We start from the raw sequence: 17,869 nt of genomic DNA, 5'->3' as shown, positions 1-17,869 counted from the left end.
CCCATAATTCACAATTCCTACAATAAAAATACACAGAATCCACTGCATGAATACCTAGGAAGGTCTTCTTCAAAACATATTGGTGTTTGCAGAAAACAGTTTGACTTCATTCTTTTCTATTATTTTTTTTTAATGGTATGTATAGAATTTAATGACCATTTTGAATGATTTCACCATCCCATAATTCCAGATTCCGACAGTAAAAATGCACTGAATCTATTGCAGGTATACCTAAGAAGGTCTTCTTCAAGGAAATATTGGACTTTGCAGAAAACAGTTTGATTTCATTACATTATTGAATTGTTTAAAGTGACATGTATTTAATTGCCATCCCATAATTCCAAAATTCCTACAGTAAAAAAGCGTGGATTGCATGGCATGAATACCTAGGAAGGTGTTCTTCAGGAATATATTCTCAGAAAACAGTTTGATTTCATAATTTTATATGATAAAAATAAAAAAAACAGTATGTATAGAATTTAATGACCATGATGATTTTAGCATCCCATAATTTTAGTATTAAAACATACAAATACCAAAAGAGGTATTTCACCAAAAAGTCTGTTAAAAGTTTTGGTTCCATCTTTAGGCCAAGCAAAACTTATAATTATGTAAATCCTATAATGAAGCCGCTATGTCATTCAAAACAGCTCCTGTAAATGCTATTAGTATAATATTATTATAATAATTGTATCAAAATAATTTTTCAAAATATAATAATAACAACAATAATTACAATCATTATTATTATAATTCAGTCATTTGTGTCATTGATTCTGCATGACTGCATGTAATAATTGTCTCCCAAAAACATTTTTTATTTTTCATAAAAGGCCCCCATCCATATCATATTTAACACAGAATTTTCTGGAGGCATTGTCAGGCTCATCATAGGGCCTTCTGGGTAATTAATGCTGCAGAGGTAGAAGTAAAGGTAGGTAAAACAACAAAAATAATTTACTGGGGAAACAGTGCTGAAACTAACAAAAATAATGAACAGAGCGAAATTTAGGAATAACAATGCACCAGGAAACCCAATCAGCCTGAACCAAACATAACACTGGCGTCAACAGAGAACTAGAGACTTAAGTGTATAAATGATAAACAAATAAAACGCAAGTGCAATCAATAACAAAACCAATAATACAATAATGACACAACTCTCGCAGAAGAAAATGTCAGACTAAATAACTGAACAAGACACAAGTGCTAACACAAAGCAAGAAACACCAATAATAAGGAACAGAGACCAAACATGCAAAACAGAGAACAACTGGGGCTGGGGATTGGCGACCTCTGACGGTCAGAGACAGGAACTGTGACAACAAGTCCTTCATGATTCGTTACCCATAAAGAAAAATATCCCCTAAAGGAATATAACCAATAATAGCAATGATGACAGTCTTCAAACAAGGACACTTGCCTTTAAACATTTTTAAAATTTTGTTTTCAGCTTTTATTTGTTTATACAAAATTTATTGCACTGAATGCAAATAAAAAATGTAAATTAGAAACCAACGTTTGGTCATTTAATAGAAATGAATAGAAACAACTAAGTTGAGAATTCTATTGATTAATAATGGGAAGCCAGGGGAGGATGACGTGGGAGCGTTTCGAGAATATCTGTCTGTTGTTTTGGCAAAAGAAAGAAGAGTTGACAAAATAATAATAATAATAATAATAATAATAATAATAATAATAATAATAATAATAATAGCTTTTAAATTAATTGTGCCGCTGGCTTTGATTCTAGTTCACCTCCACTTCTGCCACAACATCTGATATTGGGCTTTGTCGTCGTCATGTGCAGGATAATCTAGCAAGAAAGTATGACGAGCAGAAAATTTCACTGATGCAAGTTAATAAAAAATAATTAAAAAAACATGAAAACAGCATATTTTTCCTGTTAGCCCTTGACGACTTAAACGAAGCTCGCACTGCATCTGCAACGAGCATCTCTGAGTTGCATAGCCTACATTTCTGCAGTACTTCTGCCGCTGCGGGTGTCTTTGTGGAAGTCTGTCAGTCTGCCCGATAACCCTCCGTCAAAATGGGCAAAAGGAGAAATGAAACACGTATTAAGGGTAGCGGCGAAGTTTGTGTTAGTGAAAGTCAGGCCTGTGGTTACTTCCTCTGAAAGTGACGTCGGCGAACGCTTTGGGCTGTATAGCCATTCAGTGGATTTTTGGAGTGCCTCTGCAGAGGAGTCCAAGCGGACGGTAGCGGCAGTGGCAAGCGAGAACAACAAGCTTTCAGACGCAGTAGGGCGGGGGCGACGGGACACAGAGAGACTTTCGGGAGGTGTGGATCGTATAATGCGCAACTGTAAACTGGAAGGATTCTGACAGCTAGGCTGCTCCATCGGGGGACGCGGCTGGTGCCACTTCTGCTATTACCGTGTCATTCCGGCGCCCCCTGATATTTCTGACTTGATAACCAGCTATGTCTTTTATAAATATAGAAGATGACCAGAGATGGGTGCCCACGCACGTCCAGGTAACCGTTTTGCGGGGCAGGGGACTGCGGGCGAAGGGCAAGCATGGAACCAGCGACGTTTACACCGTTATTCAAGTGGGGAAAGACAAATTTACCACGGCTGTGGTGGAAAAGACTACTGCTCCGGAGTGGTCGGAAGAATGCGCTTTCGAGCTGTTACCCGGAGTACTGGAAGCAGGGGGACGGAGCGCCTATCCTGCCGGGAGTAGCGACCTGGCCCTTACTGTGAATCATCGAGCCTTGATCGGACCTGATGTATTTCTTGGACATGTCGTCTTGCCCTTGGATAAAGTCTTCCAAGACAGGATATGTCTGAGAAACGAGTGGGTTGTTCTTCTTTGTTCTGCCGATTTATGTATGCTTTGGTAGTATATCTTATGAACCCTCTCCATATCACGTGTGCCTGTGATTATGCTAGCTAGCTGGTCTGTAACTAAACCTGGGCTAAACCTCATTCCGTAGCACATGGAGGATGAATTGTTACCGTTACTCGGCCAGTAATCATATAGATTGGAGAGCATACTATATCGTTACTAGATTTGTATGTAGCCTACACGCGCATATTCTATTTGACTAGCAATGTAACGTTACCTAATATAACATTTAGAGATTTAATGCCAATATGTTCCCATTTGTCCTACAAACCCGCAGTCTAATTAAACCAACAACCGCAAGCCACTGGCGAATCCTCGCCATTGTTATTCTTTAGAGAAAAGGTATTTTGCGATTCGTGGGGCAATCTAATTGACGAACTGACTTTCTGACGTTGTCTATAGTTAATGCCGTTATTACAGGGCAGAAACTAAGAGGGCCTCTATTCCGTGTATTAAAGTGGTTCATTTGTTCGTTGTAATGTGATAACTGAAGCACAGTCTTGATTTGTGCAGTTGAAGATACTGACGTTACGGAACGGTTAAACTCGATTGATACGGGCAATGATTTATGATACGTGTTTTCTAAATCTAGTTTTGAAATCTATTTTACACGTTATGGAAAGAGGCGACTGAAGCGACATCTGGTCTTCATGAAAATATTTTACCTGAAGCAAAATTGCGGTGTTGATGAGAAGGATAATTTCCAAGATGGATTAGCTGTGATTTTATCTATATTTGTCATCACGGTTGTGAACGAGGACTGAAATATCTTGGGCCGACTTAGTTTTCCATCTCAGCATCTGTACCAACGTCACTTTTGTATCACTTGCAACGAGCAGCACACCCTATATGATTAACTGTGAAGACATACCATCCCAGGGCACGAGCTAATAGCTTTCCCATACCCAGATTTCAATTCCTTATCCTTTCAAGTAAAATTGTCCCCCAGCAACAAACAGGCAGATGATTAGCTGTGCCTGGATGTGAATAAGATCAGCACGCTTGTCGGTCATCTGCACGGGTACTGGTACACACAGTTTTTGTTCACCCATCCAGGCCAGCCGCATATGGGGTGTATCATGCACTAAGCAGATCAGCCAGTGCACTTGTCTGGCTGAGTACATTGTGCCCGGACTAGGTTTGTAAAGTGATAGTTAAGTGCAGCTATTATACGATTTCTGTATTTAAATGGGGTATTTAAAAACTGGTTTGTGTTTTTGCAGGTAGTCCACACCTGTAATAGGTTGACTGCTTTTTTTGTTTGGGAAAATTTTGCCCCTTAGGACTCTGACCATGGATCAGTTGCTGCCCTTATACCTAAAATGGTTTGTTTTAAGATTAGAGGTTGATACGGTGGGTTGTTGTTGGGCAGGACATACCCAGAGCTGCTTGAGTGGGTGCAGGTGCATCGGTGGATGACGGGCAGTGGCGATTCTAGATTTTTAATCAATGGAGGGGGAGGTGTTGCAAATAGGCTTGCTATGCATTGTATTAAATAACTGCTATGTGTAGATAGGACAACCCATTTATTAGATGTGCTAAGCAAAGCCTTATAAAACCATTATTGCCATGGGAGATATGTAGGGAGGGGCAGTGCCACACCATGCCACCCTTTTAGCCACACCCCTGATGACAGGATTGAAACTGTTTGCAGTCCTGTGTGAATTGAGCGTTTGTCAAAAAATTGCTTTGTGGAGTTCTGTCATTGCTTCACCCTCAGGGAAAAAGTGGTAAAAAGCACCCACTCGTGATGCATCATATGTTTAGCCCAGATACTGTCCTTCATCTTGGCTTACCTCACTGGTGCAAGCTCTCCACAGGGACCACAGGCATTTCATTGTGCAAGCTACTGTGGTTTTTATGGTGTGTGTCCATGATTTTCTGGGAAATGGATGGTCGTAATGTGCAAGATCTGTGTGTATATGTCTGTGTTTTGGTAAGTGAAGCGATGACATTTACAGTCTGTGACTGTCGGTGGTGCATCCATATAGCCTAGGCTATGTTAAGGCAATAGATGATGGTCTATTTCAGACACGTTTACAGCTTCATTCATTTTTCCTCAAGTTCCACTTCTCAATTTAAAAACATTTCTTAAAGGGATAATTGTGAAAGGGATGGTTGTTAAAGGAAAGGGTTTAATATATTACAGGCTTCTCTCAGCATTCAAAATTGTCTTGCTGGCTGTAGCATTTTCCCCTTTTCCCATTTTCAGGTTAGATATCGCACATTCAGTTTTGCAGCAGTGGATCATCCTCAGATTTTTTTTGTTCATGTCCATTTGTCGTGGAAGGGCTCTGTTTCCTTTAGGGCGGGGATACTCATATCTGGCCCTCGAGGCCAGTAGTGTTAGCTACTGGTTTTATTTTTTACCTGATAGATAGCCTAGTTAGCGATAGATGGAGATTCAACTCACCTGGAATACCGAGTTTTAAGTCGGTTCTGTTTAGAGGGGAGAAATTAAAATCAGCAGTGCTTTCTAGAAGAGTCAGGAAGCAGCCATTATAGTGCTTTACAACACTTTGTAATTGTCTATTGCCCAGAATTGTCAGCGTCCATGATCCGCTAGTCAAAGTGCGTTGTGGTACTGTTGTGGTCGCTAAGGACAAATACATCTGACTAAGACTAGTGCTTCCCAGGGGCATTATGAACTGGAGCAGACAGCCCTGTTCCTTGTATTCACTGCCCTCCTTGTTTGCAGTCTGTGCAAATGTGTGATGATTGAGTCTGATTCCTCTTAAAGCTGGAGTTGCACTGTAGTCGTTCATGTGACCCAGAATTGATGCAGCGTGGCTGATTTAGAATAACAAGCCACTGTCCTTTCTTTGGGCCAGTAAATGCTTTGAAGCTTTGGAGGTAGGGGGGTATATTAAGGTAACTGCTGGAATGTGCAGACTGAGGCTTAGCCTAATAGTAGGCCTGGGTGATGGGATACATTGGTTGTGCAGTGTACTTGTTATAAGGGCATCAACATTAGTATAGCATAAATAGATCTAGTTTTGCTTGGCTGACATACAAAGTCCCTAAGATTGCAAGGACTTTCTATAGCTTTTCAACTGGTGCAGTTTAATTACCTGGTCTCCCCTTGAATATGTGTTTATTTTGATGCTCAATTTCATTGCCATTTACTCTACATTTCTGGATGTGATGATATGACAATGTGATGCAGCTAACTGCTCTGTAATTCACCCTGGGTAAAGGCGTTTGGCAAAAAAGGAGATAATAAATATTATGTTTTAAAGATTAGCAGTATAAAAATAATCCTGAGGCAGTTCTAAATTTTCAACGGGTTGTGGAACCTTCCTTTCCAATATTTCCTTGCCTCACCTTCATTTACAATTTGGTCTTTTGCCAAAGCAACTTTGTGATCGTTTGGTCGGGATTTTTGTTGAAAGAAATGGCCTACGTTATAATGTGTGCCTACAGAAACGGACTCATGCATATTTTCAGCCCATCTGTGAATATATTAACAATCAGCTGCCTTCCCCTCATTGCAGCTAAAGAGAAGCGTTCCAGTATCCGGACTGTTTAATATTCATGTTTTTTCATTTATAACCTGGAATGTTCCCCTAAAGTGAGCCTGCAGGGTAGTCATTAGAATATCCTTTATTAAACCACACAAATGCAAATTAGTATTTAAAAAAAAAAAATATGTGTGGCTCTGTCATTGGCTCATTTTTTTGTCTCTTGAAGTGATGTACTGTGGGACTTAATTAACAGAGCCCTTAAGTCTGAAATGAATGCCACTTCATAGGATCACATTTGGGGATACATTGGCAAAGTCATGAATTTGAAATGAACCTTAGTTCCATTTAAAGAGCTAACTAGAGTGTCTACTGTTCAGTCTACTGTTAGGCTAATCCCTTTATCCAGTGGCATGATTAAACCTGGACAGCAGCAGGAACTGGGACATGTGTCACTTGTCAAACATGAAAAAAGCAACCCGTACACCGTATACTACTCCCAAAGTGCTTTTGTGTACACATGAGTTGCTCCATCCCCATTTTTTTGTGTTTTGTGGCTATGAGGTACAATTTAAAAAGTACAGGCTAACTGTGCAGGGAGGAACACATTGTTGCTCAGATGGAATAACTAGCTAACTTAGTTAACCAATTCCTTCACTGGAATTAACTAGTATTGGTCACATCCTACTGATGATTTGGTAGGTTTCACTGTAATTGATGTCATAGTCATTTGCATGTAGTTTTTCATCATCTGCTAGCCAGCTAAGTAAACTCTTGTGGTGCGAGTCCCTTTGTGCACTGTCAATCAAAAATCAATTTGTGAATTTGCATCTCCAAAATAGGATAGAAAAGAGAGTCAGTACCACCATGGGGCTTTTATTGGTGGAAAATTCATAATGGAACTTTGTTCACTGTCTCTTGTCATTGTATTTAATATCCATTGTAACAGAGGGATGCAGCTTAATATTAGTAATAAGGGGAAAAAAGATGAATTATAAATTCCTGTAGATGTTGATGGATGAAGCTGCCAGACAGGACTGTGTTTTATTTGATAATTTTACTATATGCCTTTTTAGTCAGTCACAATGTCATGTTTATGGTGTCATTAAAACGATTAGGCGGATGCATTCAGTAAAAGACACTTTTGCTTCAGACAGACAAACAGACCTATCTCTGGCATATAGCCTACACGCAGTACCTGTTGTTTCCAGGGACTAAATTCTGATATGAAATAAAATATGACATAGTAGTGATTGAAGAGAACTGTGCAAGGGCTATAACAACAATGCATGCCGTTTGGGTGTTTTCACAGTTGTGGATTGTGCTTCCTGTATCTCCAACCAGTTTTGGATAAAATTGGGATATACCCAGGAAGTAAACCTGCACCACCCTGCCTACTCTTGAGGGATATTATCTAAAACTAATATTTTTGGCTTACCTGTGTTTAGTCAGTGGTATACTGGGAAAAGTGGCAAGTTGTAGTGTGAGTGAAATACCCCACCGCACCTGCTGAATAGAGCTTGTGTTACGAGCTACAAATCTACAGGAGCCGAGTAAACCTGGCCAGCTACCTAGCTGCCTAGCTAGGCTATAACATGAAAGCTAGACCTATGGCTAAAACCAGGCTCTTATGGCCTAAGATTTGCACGCTAACCTAGAGTATGTTGTGTGGTGTAAAGGTGTGTGTATAAACGAAACAAAGGAGAGCAGAAACATATTGTGGCACATCTACCTAGGTAGTCCCCCCCTCTTACCAGTTGAGAGGAAGATGTCCACATGGAGCTTGACCAGCACTGCCTCCAGGCCTCCAGCCCAGCGCTGTTATACCTTGTGTCTCCTTTCTGTTTATTAGTTTTGGTGAAATTAAAATGTACACAAATAACCAACAAGTGAAAATAAATGCACACAAGGGCAAGGCAACCCACTGATGGAGAAGAAAGTTGGCAGGTGTTTCCCAGGGATTCCCTGAAAAAGACAGTATCAAAACACAGAAAAAAAAGATTTTAACAAACTAGTTGGGGAGCTCCCCCTAAACCCGACTGTAGGTCTCAAGTGCCACTTTTTCCCAAATTGGACAATATTGGCTAACAAACACAATTGCCTCCTCAAGTTCGTTTGGTTGATTGGTTTGTTTAAATTTGGCCGCCGCAATCTAGTTCCTGTCGGATGGTCTTTAAAACTTTCTGGTGGGGGGAGGGACTACCCTGCTGCGCGTTGTTAATGACGCAGTGACTGCCGAATCAAATAAACAAAATATAAACAAAACGTATGTGCTTTACATATTCGACTAGATGACCCTATTCTAGTACTTGCTCATTTCAATCATGCACATCTGCACAGCACTAATCTTTATAACTAAGGATAATCTGTTCCTACAATGGTTCCATAATTGCACATTGTGTTCAAGGTGACAAAGGGAGAAATTAAATTGGGATTTAATTAGAGCTAATGAGAAAATACTTGTAAATGTAAAAATACTGCCACACTACGTCAAAATAATTCCTCAATTGATTAACAATCCTAGTCAACCAGAAACTATTTTTCAAGTTTGTTTGCACTGAGCTATAATGTCTTGTATGGTGTTGTATCTCTGGGGGAGATGCAGATTATGCTACATGGAAACATGTGAGATTGGTTGTGTGATATTGGCTGTTTGACCTTGGCATCCAGTCTCAGATCAATACACTTAAACAGCTGCTAATTGCAGGGAGGATCATTGCTTATGACCTATCTTATAACCTATTTAAAAAAAAAGAAATACCACTCACAGCATGCTGATTGGGCTGTTGAATCGCCTGCTGTTTCTGGTTGCTTGGCCTTTGCGCATGCATTATCTCAGACCACGCAGGTGTCTGCAACCAGTTTTCTTCCCATCTGCTGAATCATGGCTGAGACAGAGTCCAGACAGACAGAGAGTGACTAGACTGGGCTCTGCCATTTTACATAGATCTTGCCTTTTTTTTACAGATCGAAGGCTAGGGCTAGTAGTTTGGTAGAGAAGTGGACGGGGAAAGTGTTCTGTAAGACAAATCGTAAGCCTTGACAGAGGGACAGTAGGCAGAACCTAAATTGTTGTCAAGTGGATGGGAGTAGGTCCCTGACCCCCCCCCCCCTCACCCATCCCCCATGGTGCAAGGTGATAAGGGTGGGGCCGCTGCAGAAACCAGCTGGTGCATTTTATTTAGCCAGAAACATTAATCCTGGCTTTGTCTATTTTACACATTATACATTTTTTTTTTTTTTTGCAATATTCTGATAAAGACAATGTGCGACTTTATTTTCTGCTCTGGAAAGAACTTGCAAATCCTAGCTGAGAACTTTAAGTTTAAAGCTTGATGTAATGATCATTGCTCTTAAAATGTGATGGATTAATTGTTGGAGCAATGTTAATAACCTGAATTCATAAAATCTACAGTATAATGCAACATATTGTAGTTTTAATAAAATAATGTTATATAATGTTTTGAGTTAGCCTTCTGACAGATGTATAACATCCAGGTAGGCTAACTCAAATGATGATAAGATCTCAAAAGATCTCACTTTCTGTCTATACAGACGTTAAATGGAGGAGCGAGATGACTCACGTGTCACTGAGGTTCTGTGTTATTAGGTACAGGCCTAGATATCAAAAAGATCACTTATTTCAATATCGCAGATGCATGCTTCATCACTGTGCATGGTATATGAGGTTTAAGTAATTATTTTCTTCACATGCAAACAGATTTACGCCCAATGATGTGAGACATTTCAAAATAGGCAACTCTGAAGCGGACTGCCCCCCACAATGCCACCACATGCCCAGTGTGAACGGAGCCCCTTCAGCTATCAAAATAGAAAAAAATAAATCACACACAGCTTAGTGGATAAATTAGAGAAATATCAGGAAGGTTGGGGGATTAGTTGGAAAATACCCAGAATCCTCTTAGTATCCTTTTTATCAATTCCTGTTTCAATCCAGCTGCATTCCACCACATCCCTGCATAGTAATCTGTCTGCATTCTTATATTTTTATTATACAACATAATTTAGCCTGGGTTTATCATTTTATTATCAGACTGAGAAGAACACTGTGGATCTTTCTACCATAGTTATATTGTGGGAATTTTCTGGGAGAAAGAATAAACTGCATTTGGGCTGAGAATTGATTACAATTTATTGCATGGATTGGGCCTAGTTGCTTTGGACGGTGTTCAGCTAAGCGCTTCCAAACAACAGCCATTAGGCTATTATAATAAGGTTTCTCACCCATCCATACAAAGAGCAAATAGAAACAGGAAATCTGATGTCACAGTGTCTGCCAATGGTATTTGTATTATTTCTATCAATTATTATTCATGCAGATGTTTTTCTCTGCATCCTACTGTCCATGCAGTCTCTCATAATGCTGCTCTTTCTTACCTTTTTGCTGGCAACAATACAAAAACCATGCATTGCAATCTGGGAAAAAGAGGCTGTGCCTCAATGGATCACTTCGTGTGTAGTGCCAAACCTAACTAAATATTTATCTTGATATGGGACCATGCTTCGCAATAAATTCAATATAAATTTGAAAAATGTCATTTTAAAACAGCTTTTCATGCATTTTTGTAGCTTATCCCTTCCCTGCCTCAAATTTGTGTTTGATGATTTATCTGAGGAGTAGGGGTCTGACCAAGGTTTTTTTCAGAAATTTGTGAACTTTGGACTTTGGTTCAATAAATTTGCTTAGGGAGTTGTGGTCCTAAATGCTTTATTTCTATTTAGGCCTAATTGTTTTGTACTTGTATTTCAACCTTTGTTGTCATTGTGCGTTAGTGTGTTGTGTTGTCATCACTGGGGGGGTGGGCATTGACAATTTCCCTGGTCATTCCGCTGTTTGGCAGAAGGAGGTTTTGGGAATATCTCCGATTTCTCTCCGTACAGTCTCATTGCTCTCTGTCCGTCCATATCTATGGCTTTGCACTGTACAGGTTAAAAAATGAATGCTAAATACCCTCAGAACTCTATACTACTGTAGCACACGGGTGTGAAGAAGTTTTTGTAGATCACCTGGGCCAAGGACAAAAGAGCTAAACAAGATGACATCACTGTGTCCTGAACAAGAAGAGACTCCTGGCATTCCAGAAGCTTGGAACCTGGGTGGCTTCAGGGCCCCCTGAGATTACTGGTATGCTGTATTTGGGCTGAGCCCGCCTCCCCCCCCTTTGAGTCCACAGTAGCTCCCTGATGTGGATCCCTTCTGGCCCTTTCACAATGGTTTCTTTGTGATGGGAGCCCTGGGGAGGTCACACATCCCTTAGTGTGGAGCTAGCTTCACAGTGCCTTGTGTTCCAGCTCCTGTCAAACATTATTCATATCAATTTTCTTGGTAGCCAGTCATCTTTGTCTAATTTGTTTACAGAATTTACTGAATGGATGTTTTCGCACTTTATCTATTCATACAGTTGACTATTTCACAGAAGCAATTTTGGTTGAAATAACTCGCTCAGGGGTACAATACCAGTGGCCTACCTGGGAATCAAAACTGTAGCTTGTCGGATTACAAGCTTTGGTCTTTCCCCTCCACACCACTCTGCTACCTAGCGACATAGCTCAGGAGGTAAGACCAATTGTCTGGCAGTCGGTGGGTTGCCGGTTCAAACCCCGCCCTGGGCGTGTCGAAGTGTCCTTGAGCAAGACACCTAACCCCTAACCCCTAACTGCTCTGGTGAATGAGAGGCATCAATTGTAAAGCGCTTTGGATAAAAGCGCTATATAAATGCAGTCCATTTACCATTACCCAGTGTCTCTCTAAGTCCTCATAATAAATTTCAAAGTAATGGCATATCATTCCCATTACTAAACTTAATTTAGCCTAAAGTGAGGACTTGCTGTGGTACGAAGCTAGGAGAGGCGTAGTGGCTTTGTGATCTGTAAATCGTAATCTTCCCCTGCAAGTATTTTTCAGGTTTATTAATCAGGCTATGATAGAGCCCTCTCACTGTTACTGAATTTTTATAGGTTGCTGATTTTATAACAGTACAGTACTGTCTCTTTAGTGGCAGAAATAGAAAACCAGTGCTCCTTTCACAACATATTCTTAATCTGTTAGGACCAGAGTGTCTAATTTGAGGTGTCCAGAAGCCCCAGTTGTGCTCTGAACATCTCTATGGTGAATGATCATCTCTTTTTGAGAAATAGCCTGGATGTGTGCTGTAAGAATGGCCAATTGTGCCTCTTCAATTTTGTGCTTCTATTTAAATTTTTCTTTATTTTGATTTACACATTAGAAGAACACTTTTAATAGGTAGTCAGTTTCAAGGGATGTCCTTAAAACTAGTAGGTGTTTTCTGCAAGGCTCCTAGTGCTGCAACTCTTACCCATGATTATTATTCACACTGCAGGCCACGCAGTACTGCTCCAAGCACAAGATAGCCATTACTACAGATAGAATCAGATAGAGAGGCATCTGACAGGTTGTCGGTGGAGCTAGCACAGCATACTCAGAGAAACCCTGACTGACTCTAACGCACCCTTGACACCCTCCCACCCATGATGAGGGAAAGCCAAGCATCATCAGACTAATGACTAATTAGAGAGCCCTGGCCCGTACCTGAGCTGTCTTGGGTGCAGGGCCAAAACTGAGTTCATGGCAAATGGCTTGATAAATTAAAATAATATCATATTATAAAGGCAGAAATAGGCTACATTATATTATAATATGGCTATTGTTTTCAATGCCTGCATGCCACCCAAAGTGGAGTGAAGTGTCCAATTCAAACCAATGCAGAACCCTGTACTGGGATGCCTCCCACCTTCCTCCTAAGGAAAGACAGAGAGCCCTTGACTGGTTGCAGGATACTGTGCAGTAAGCCATTCCAAATGAGCCTGGCTTCCTGTTTGGGAGATGACAGGTCTGAGAGAATGGTTTGCGGAGGGTTCTGGAATGTTCAGCGTTTACATATCCCGTAAACAGCGGCCATGCAGTATACGGTACCTGTCCCTCTCTCTAGCATGCTGTAATCTCTGTGCACTGTGGCATAGGGGAAGTGTATTAAGGTCTACGGGGGGAGCATCTCAACTTTGCACGCCAGACAATAACGGTGTGCGTAAAAATGAGTATAGCAGCCAGTTCTGTCTTCATAAACATAGGCTAAATGATATTTTCCATAACTTTTAGCAGAGGAAATTTGGTAAAAAACTGACAGCAGATGTCAATGTAGTTTTGAATCCTTGAAGTCTTTTAACGAATGAATATATAAGCTATTTTGCTGAATGTTTTAAGACTTTTTCTTGTGTTACTCTTCCCATGTATGAGTTTGATAGTGGCACAAATGCTGAAGTTCCTGGGCGAATCTTGGCTCCCTACAGAATAGAAATACCAGGAGTAGAAATAGGAATGGATGCTGCATGTATCAGTTCTGTGGTCTGTGGAAATTGAGTTCACATCAGCGTGGCTGCTGGCAGAAAAACCACAAAGTGACGCCTCCTCGCTCCGCAAATACCAGTCTGCCTCTCTGTGTTTGACTGACCGTTGGAGGCACGTGACAGGAAATTGCCTGGTATGCAAACGACACTCCCAGATCAAGCCAATCCAGAGCAATCCCTCCACCCCCGTGGGGCCCAGCGAGCGAAGCCACGGCCCACATCTGGCTTTAATTCCACCCCCTCCCCATGTCCCCATTGGCCCGAAGCAGTGAAAAGCATGTGGAAGAGCAGTGGTTTGCCTTGGCTCCGGAACACGTGTCCCCCATTGTTCTGTTTTGTTCTGTAGGGGAGTGGGTGGGTGGGGTGCAACATTTCCGGGATGTGCCTGCAACACAAAGAGACGTCGTGGCCGCTCTGTACGGCACGACCCCCAGGTACGCGCCCGTCCCCTGGCACTATGAACATAGCCGCATCTGTAGCAACAGAGCAACGCGATGGGGGGATTTTAGTGAGTAAAAAAGAAAAAAACCAAGGCCAATGGGACGTGACTTCCATTCAAAATGTGCTGTTTCCAAGTCACTTTTTTTCCCTTTACTGCACAGTGTGCTTCTGCCAGACTCGCTCGGTCAGCACAATTCCCAGGTTGCTACAGTGTCGGGACCCTAGGTTGCTATGGCGTCCAGTGCAGCTGCACATTTGAGTGGGCCTCTGCACTGCCTGTCTCCAGCAGTGCTTGTCACCACCTCCATCTGCTGCTCTTGTTTCACAATATCTTTTACAAGGAACATTTTTCAAAGAGCAGAGGAGTGAAGCATTTCGTTTGTTTGCCCTCTGGTGAGCTGGAAAGCCACCAGGAAAGTATCTAGCTGAATTGAATTGCACAGCTGGCATTCTGTGCTTAATACAGAGACAGGTGCAATGCTTACTGGGTGTTTTGAAACCCAGGTTTTGTATATTGTTGAGACCAGAGGGAGTTGCTATATATATATATATAGCCTAACTGAATGCACAGTAGTTAGGCTATACGGCACATACTGATGTTTTGGCCTGTGGTTACTATGGCTGATTCCTAAGCAATGACACTGTCATAACCTGGAGGTTATACATATTTTGGCTCATCTTACTGTGTTTGCCTTGCAGTTATGAAAAGATCAAGTGTTCCAAGAGATCTGCAACAGAAAATTCACTATGGAAATTGTTTTAAAAGTCTAGAGTGCATTTTAACATGATCATCTGACATTGTATTGCGGTCCACCCATAGCATGTTTCTCATTCCACAAAGGTCTGCCAAAACTCCTAAATTTATATTGCTCTCCTTAGAAGAAAACAACGCACTTTGAAAAAGTGGAAATCTAACAATACCCAAGGAAAATAATAATCCATACAGTAGCATTAGGAAGCAAAATTACAGTTTGTTGTGACAGTCTGTTGCATGCAAGTCGGACAGAGATGCAGTCACAGTAGGTTTTGGTTGTTAATTCCTGCCACTGTGTGTTGAAAGAATGAAAAAATGTGAACTATGTGACCAACTCTGACAAAAAGCGGCACATGTCCAAAAATGTCCTCTTATCACACATAGCTTTCTCATTTCTGTCTTTTTTCCACTCCAGAATTCAAATGCTGAATAAAAACTTGGAATTATGGTACAGTGGCTATGTAGTTATACAGAAGCTTGAATAACAAGTGTCTACTTAGGCCTGTTGTTTAGCTAGTTCATTCAAACCCAGTGTAAAGCTAGCCATGGCAGATGAATAATATAGTTTCAAATAACTTGCGCTGTGGTGCTGGCTTAAGCCTGTTACAACGAGCGAAATCTAATCACAGATAACTTACCTGCCTCACAGGAAAATTTTTTTGATATGTTTGTACATTAAGTAAGTTGATAAATGATGTATGGTTCAGACCCAAAGAGAGAATCTAGCCCATCTTTTGATTTTATGGTCGGGCTAACTGCTCAATGGTTAGAAGCACTATCCCAGGATATAGGCTACGCCCCGCCCCCTCGAACGGTTGATGAGCTTCGACTTTGCACAAAACCAATTTTGAGTTGATTACTGGATGCTGAGCTCACCCCAAAACACTGGATTTTTAGACAAAAATTGATGTATGTCATCATAACAGATCTGTGAATACTAGTTATGAAATTCTACTAAGGAATGGAGTTGAGTAGACTGGATTAACCCTCTGAGTGTTTGTACTTTCTCTGGCAGTTCCAGTGTAGCAGGCACATGCACAGATAGACACAAATATTTGCTGAAGCATATGCCCCCTGCCATGAGACAGCAAATGTACCCTTTTGGCTGGTTATTTTATACATTCCAGCATCACCTTGGTCAAACCTGGGCTTTCAGGGTTGCTATACAGTAGCTATCTGGAGCTCTTTATCTAGAGCAAGGGCACAGGTCAAACCTATCCAACCAATCAAATCAATTTAATTACATAACCAGTCTCTCAGCATGAATGAGAAGTACAAAGAAGTACTCATTGACTGTTACAGTATGTGCCAAATGTGAAAAAAAACCTGGTATAGCTTCCTATGCTGTTTCCCCATAATATTCGTAGAGGATTATAATTAGGACAATAACTTCCCTTTCCTATGGGAGATGACAGTAACAGTCGTAGTCATTATATTAATTATTATAATGGACTTTGCACAGTGCTCAGGGGCCCAAATATCATTTGTTATGTATCATTATTTAGGCCATTTAATGTGACTCTGAGTAGCACAGTGACTGCATGGGCATTTCAATTTTATTTAGCCTAAACTTTTAGTTAGCCTAAATGAAATTGGTTTTTGAGCACTGCATTATATTTAAAAACGCAGTTTTTGATGTTTTTCAGCTATTTGCAAACATGGGCAGGGAAATTCTTTATACTTTCTTGAGAATTCTTTTTAATATTTACAGTATTTTCAAAGACTTCCATGAATGCTATTTTCAAAAGCTTTTGACATTAAAATTATTATAAATTACCCCCTTAAAGTACTCCTTTCAAAATACCTTTCAAAATTCTTTTTATGTTATTTTGCAAACATAAATAATTGTGATATGTTTTTCAGTTTCTGTGATCTGTAATGTCTGCTAATGAGACCTAAACTTTTGACCATTTGAAATAACATTTGTAATCATGGTGGTTTGTGTAGTGTGTTTATTGTTTCTAAACCTTAGCTGATTAACTGGTAATTGTAAGTTGAAATAGTGAAACCTCATGTGGGTGAAGCTGATTCATTCAGGATGCTCACTAATCTGTAGCCAGTGTGTTTGCCTTGGTTGCTTGTTCTATCCCACATAAAGGTATTGAGTAGGCTATATGATAGTATTTACAAATATATCTGTTAAATCGACAGTAAATACCTAATGTAACATTTTTACTCTTTTGTTATTTTGAAATGAATTAAAATATTTTCTAAATATTTTAATTTCAAAATGCATGCACATAGTGAAATACCACTGCTGGCAAATAGTCTTCACTCCATCTGAAAGGCTTTACTTAGGCCAGAAAGTTTTGGGATCCTTGTCTTGGCCTTGTTTTGGTTCCCCTTGGTTTGGCAGCCTTTCACGACGAGAATAGAATCCTGTTACTGTCCCTAGACTGTGATGGGAAAGGGCCTGGCTAAGAATTCAGTCTAGGAGATTGACTTTGCAAGCTTCTCCAAGTTTTGACCTGCTGGTTGCTATAGGCTACATGATCCTGCAATAGCTCCAGGGCATAGTTGCAAAGGAACACACTCTAAGAACAGAGTTTGCATGTTCTCCCCGTGTTTGCATGGGTTTCCTCCCACAGTCCGAAGACATGCAGGTAGGATAATTGGTGACTCTAAATTGCCCATAAGTATGAGTGTGTGTGTGAATGGTGAGTGGATGGTGTGTGTGTGCGATAGCTCGGCGGCCTGTCCAGGGTGTATTTCCGCCTCTCGCCCAATTGCACACTGGGATAGTCTCTAGCACCCCCCGCGACCCTGTCCAGGAAAAATGGGTATACATAATGGATGGATGGGTGGACACTTTAAGAACCTTGGTCCTAAAAGAACTCTGGGGTTTCTCATGAGGTACAAAACTGTAGTGTAGATCTGGAATAAGTATCAGCCTTGGATTCTGTGGCCCTCCAGGACCAGGGTGGAGTAGTCCTACAAATGATGTGACTCTCCAGGAT

General features: G+C 40.8%; 1 protein-coding gene across 1 annotated transcript in view; it reads left to right on the top strand.

The window, feature by feature from the left end:
• Nucleotides 1-1,981: 1,981 nt before the first annotated feature.
• Nucleotides 1,982-17,869, top strand: part of LOC118231459 (rab11 family-interacting protein 1-like) — a 30,734-nt gene continuing 14,846 nt past the window's right edge. The window contains exon 1 of the mRNA XM_035425266.1: nt 1,982-2,819. Within this exon, the coding sequence (XP_035281157.1) occupies nt 2,443-2,819 (377 nt within the window). The 5' untranslated portion in view covers nt 1,982-2,442. The remainder of the gene's footprint in view (nt 2,820-17,869) is intronic.

This window comes from Anguilla anguilla, chromosome 7 (genome assembly GCF_013347855.1).
Source record: "Anguilla anguilla isolate fAngAng1 chromosome 7, fAngAng1.pri, whole genome shotgun sequence".
Taxonomy (NCBI): Eukaryota; Metazoa; Chordata; class Actinopteri; order Anguilliformes; family Anguillidae; genus Anguilla; species Anguilla anguilla.
The sequence above is the reverse complement of the archived record's forward strand: the minus strand, read 5'-3'. Positions and strand labels throughout refer to the sequence as shown.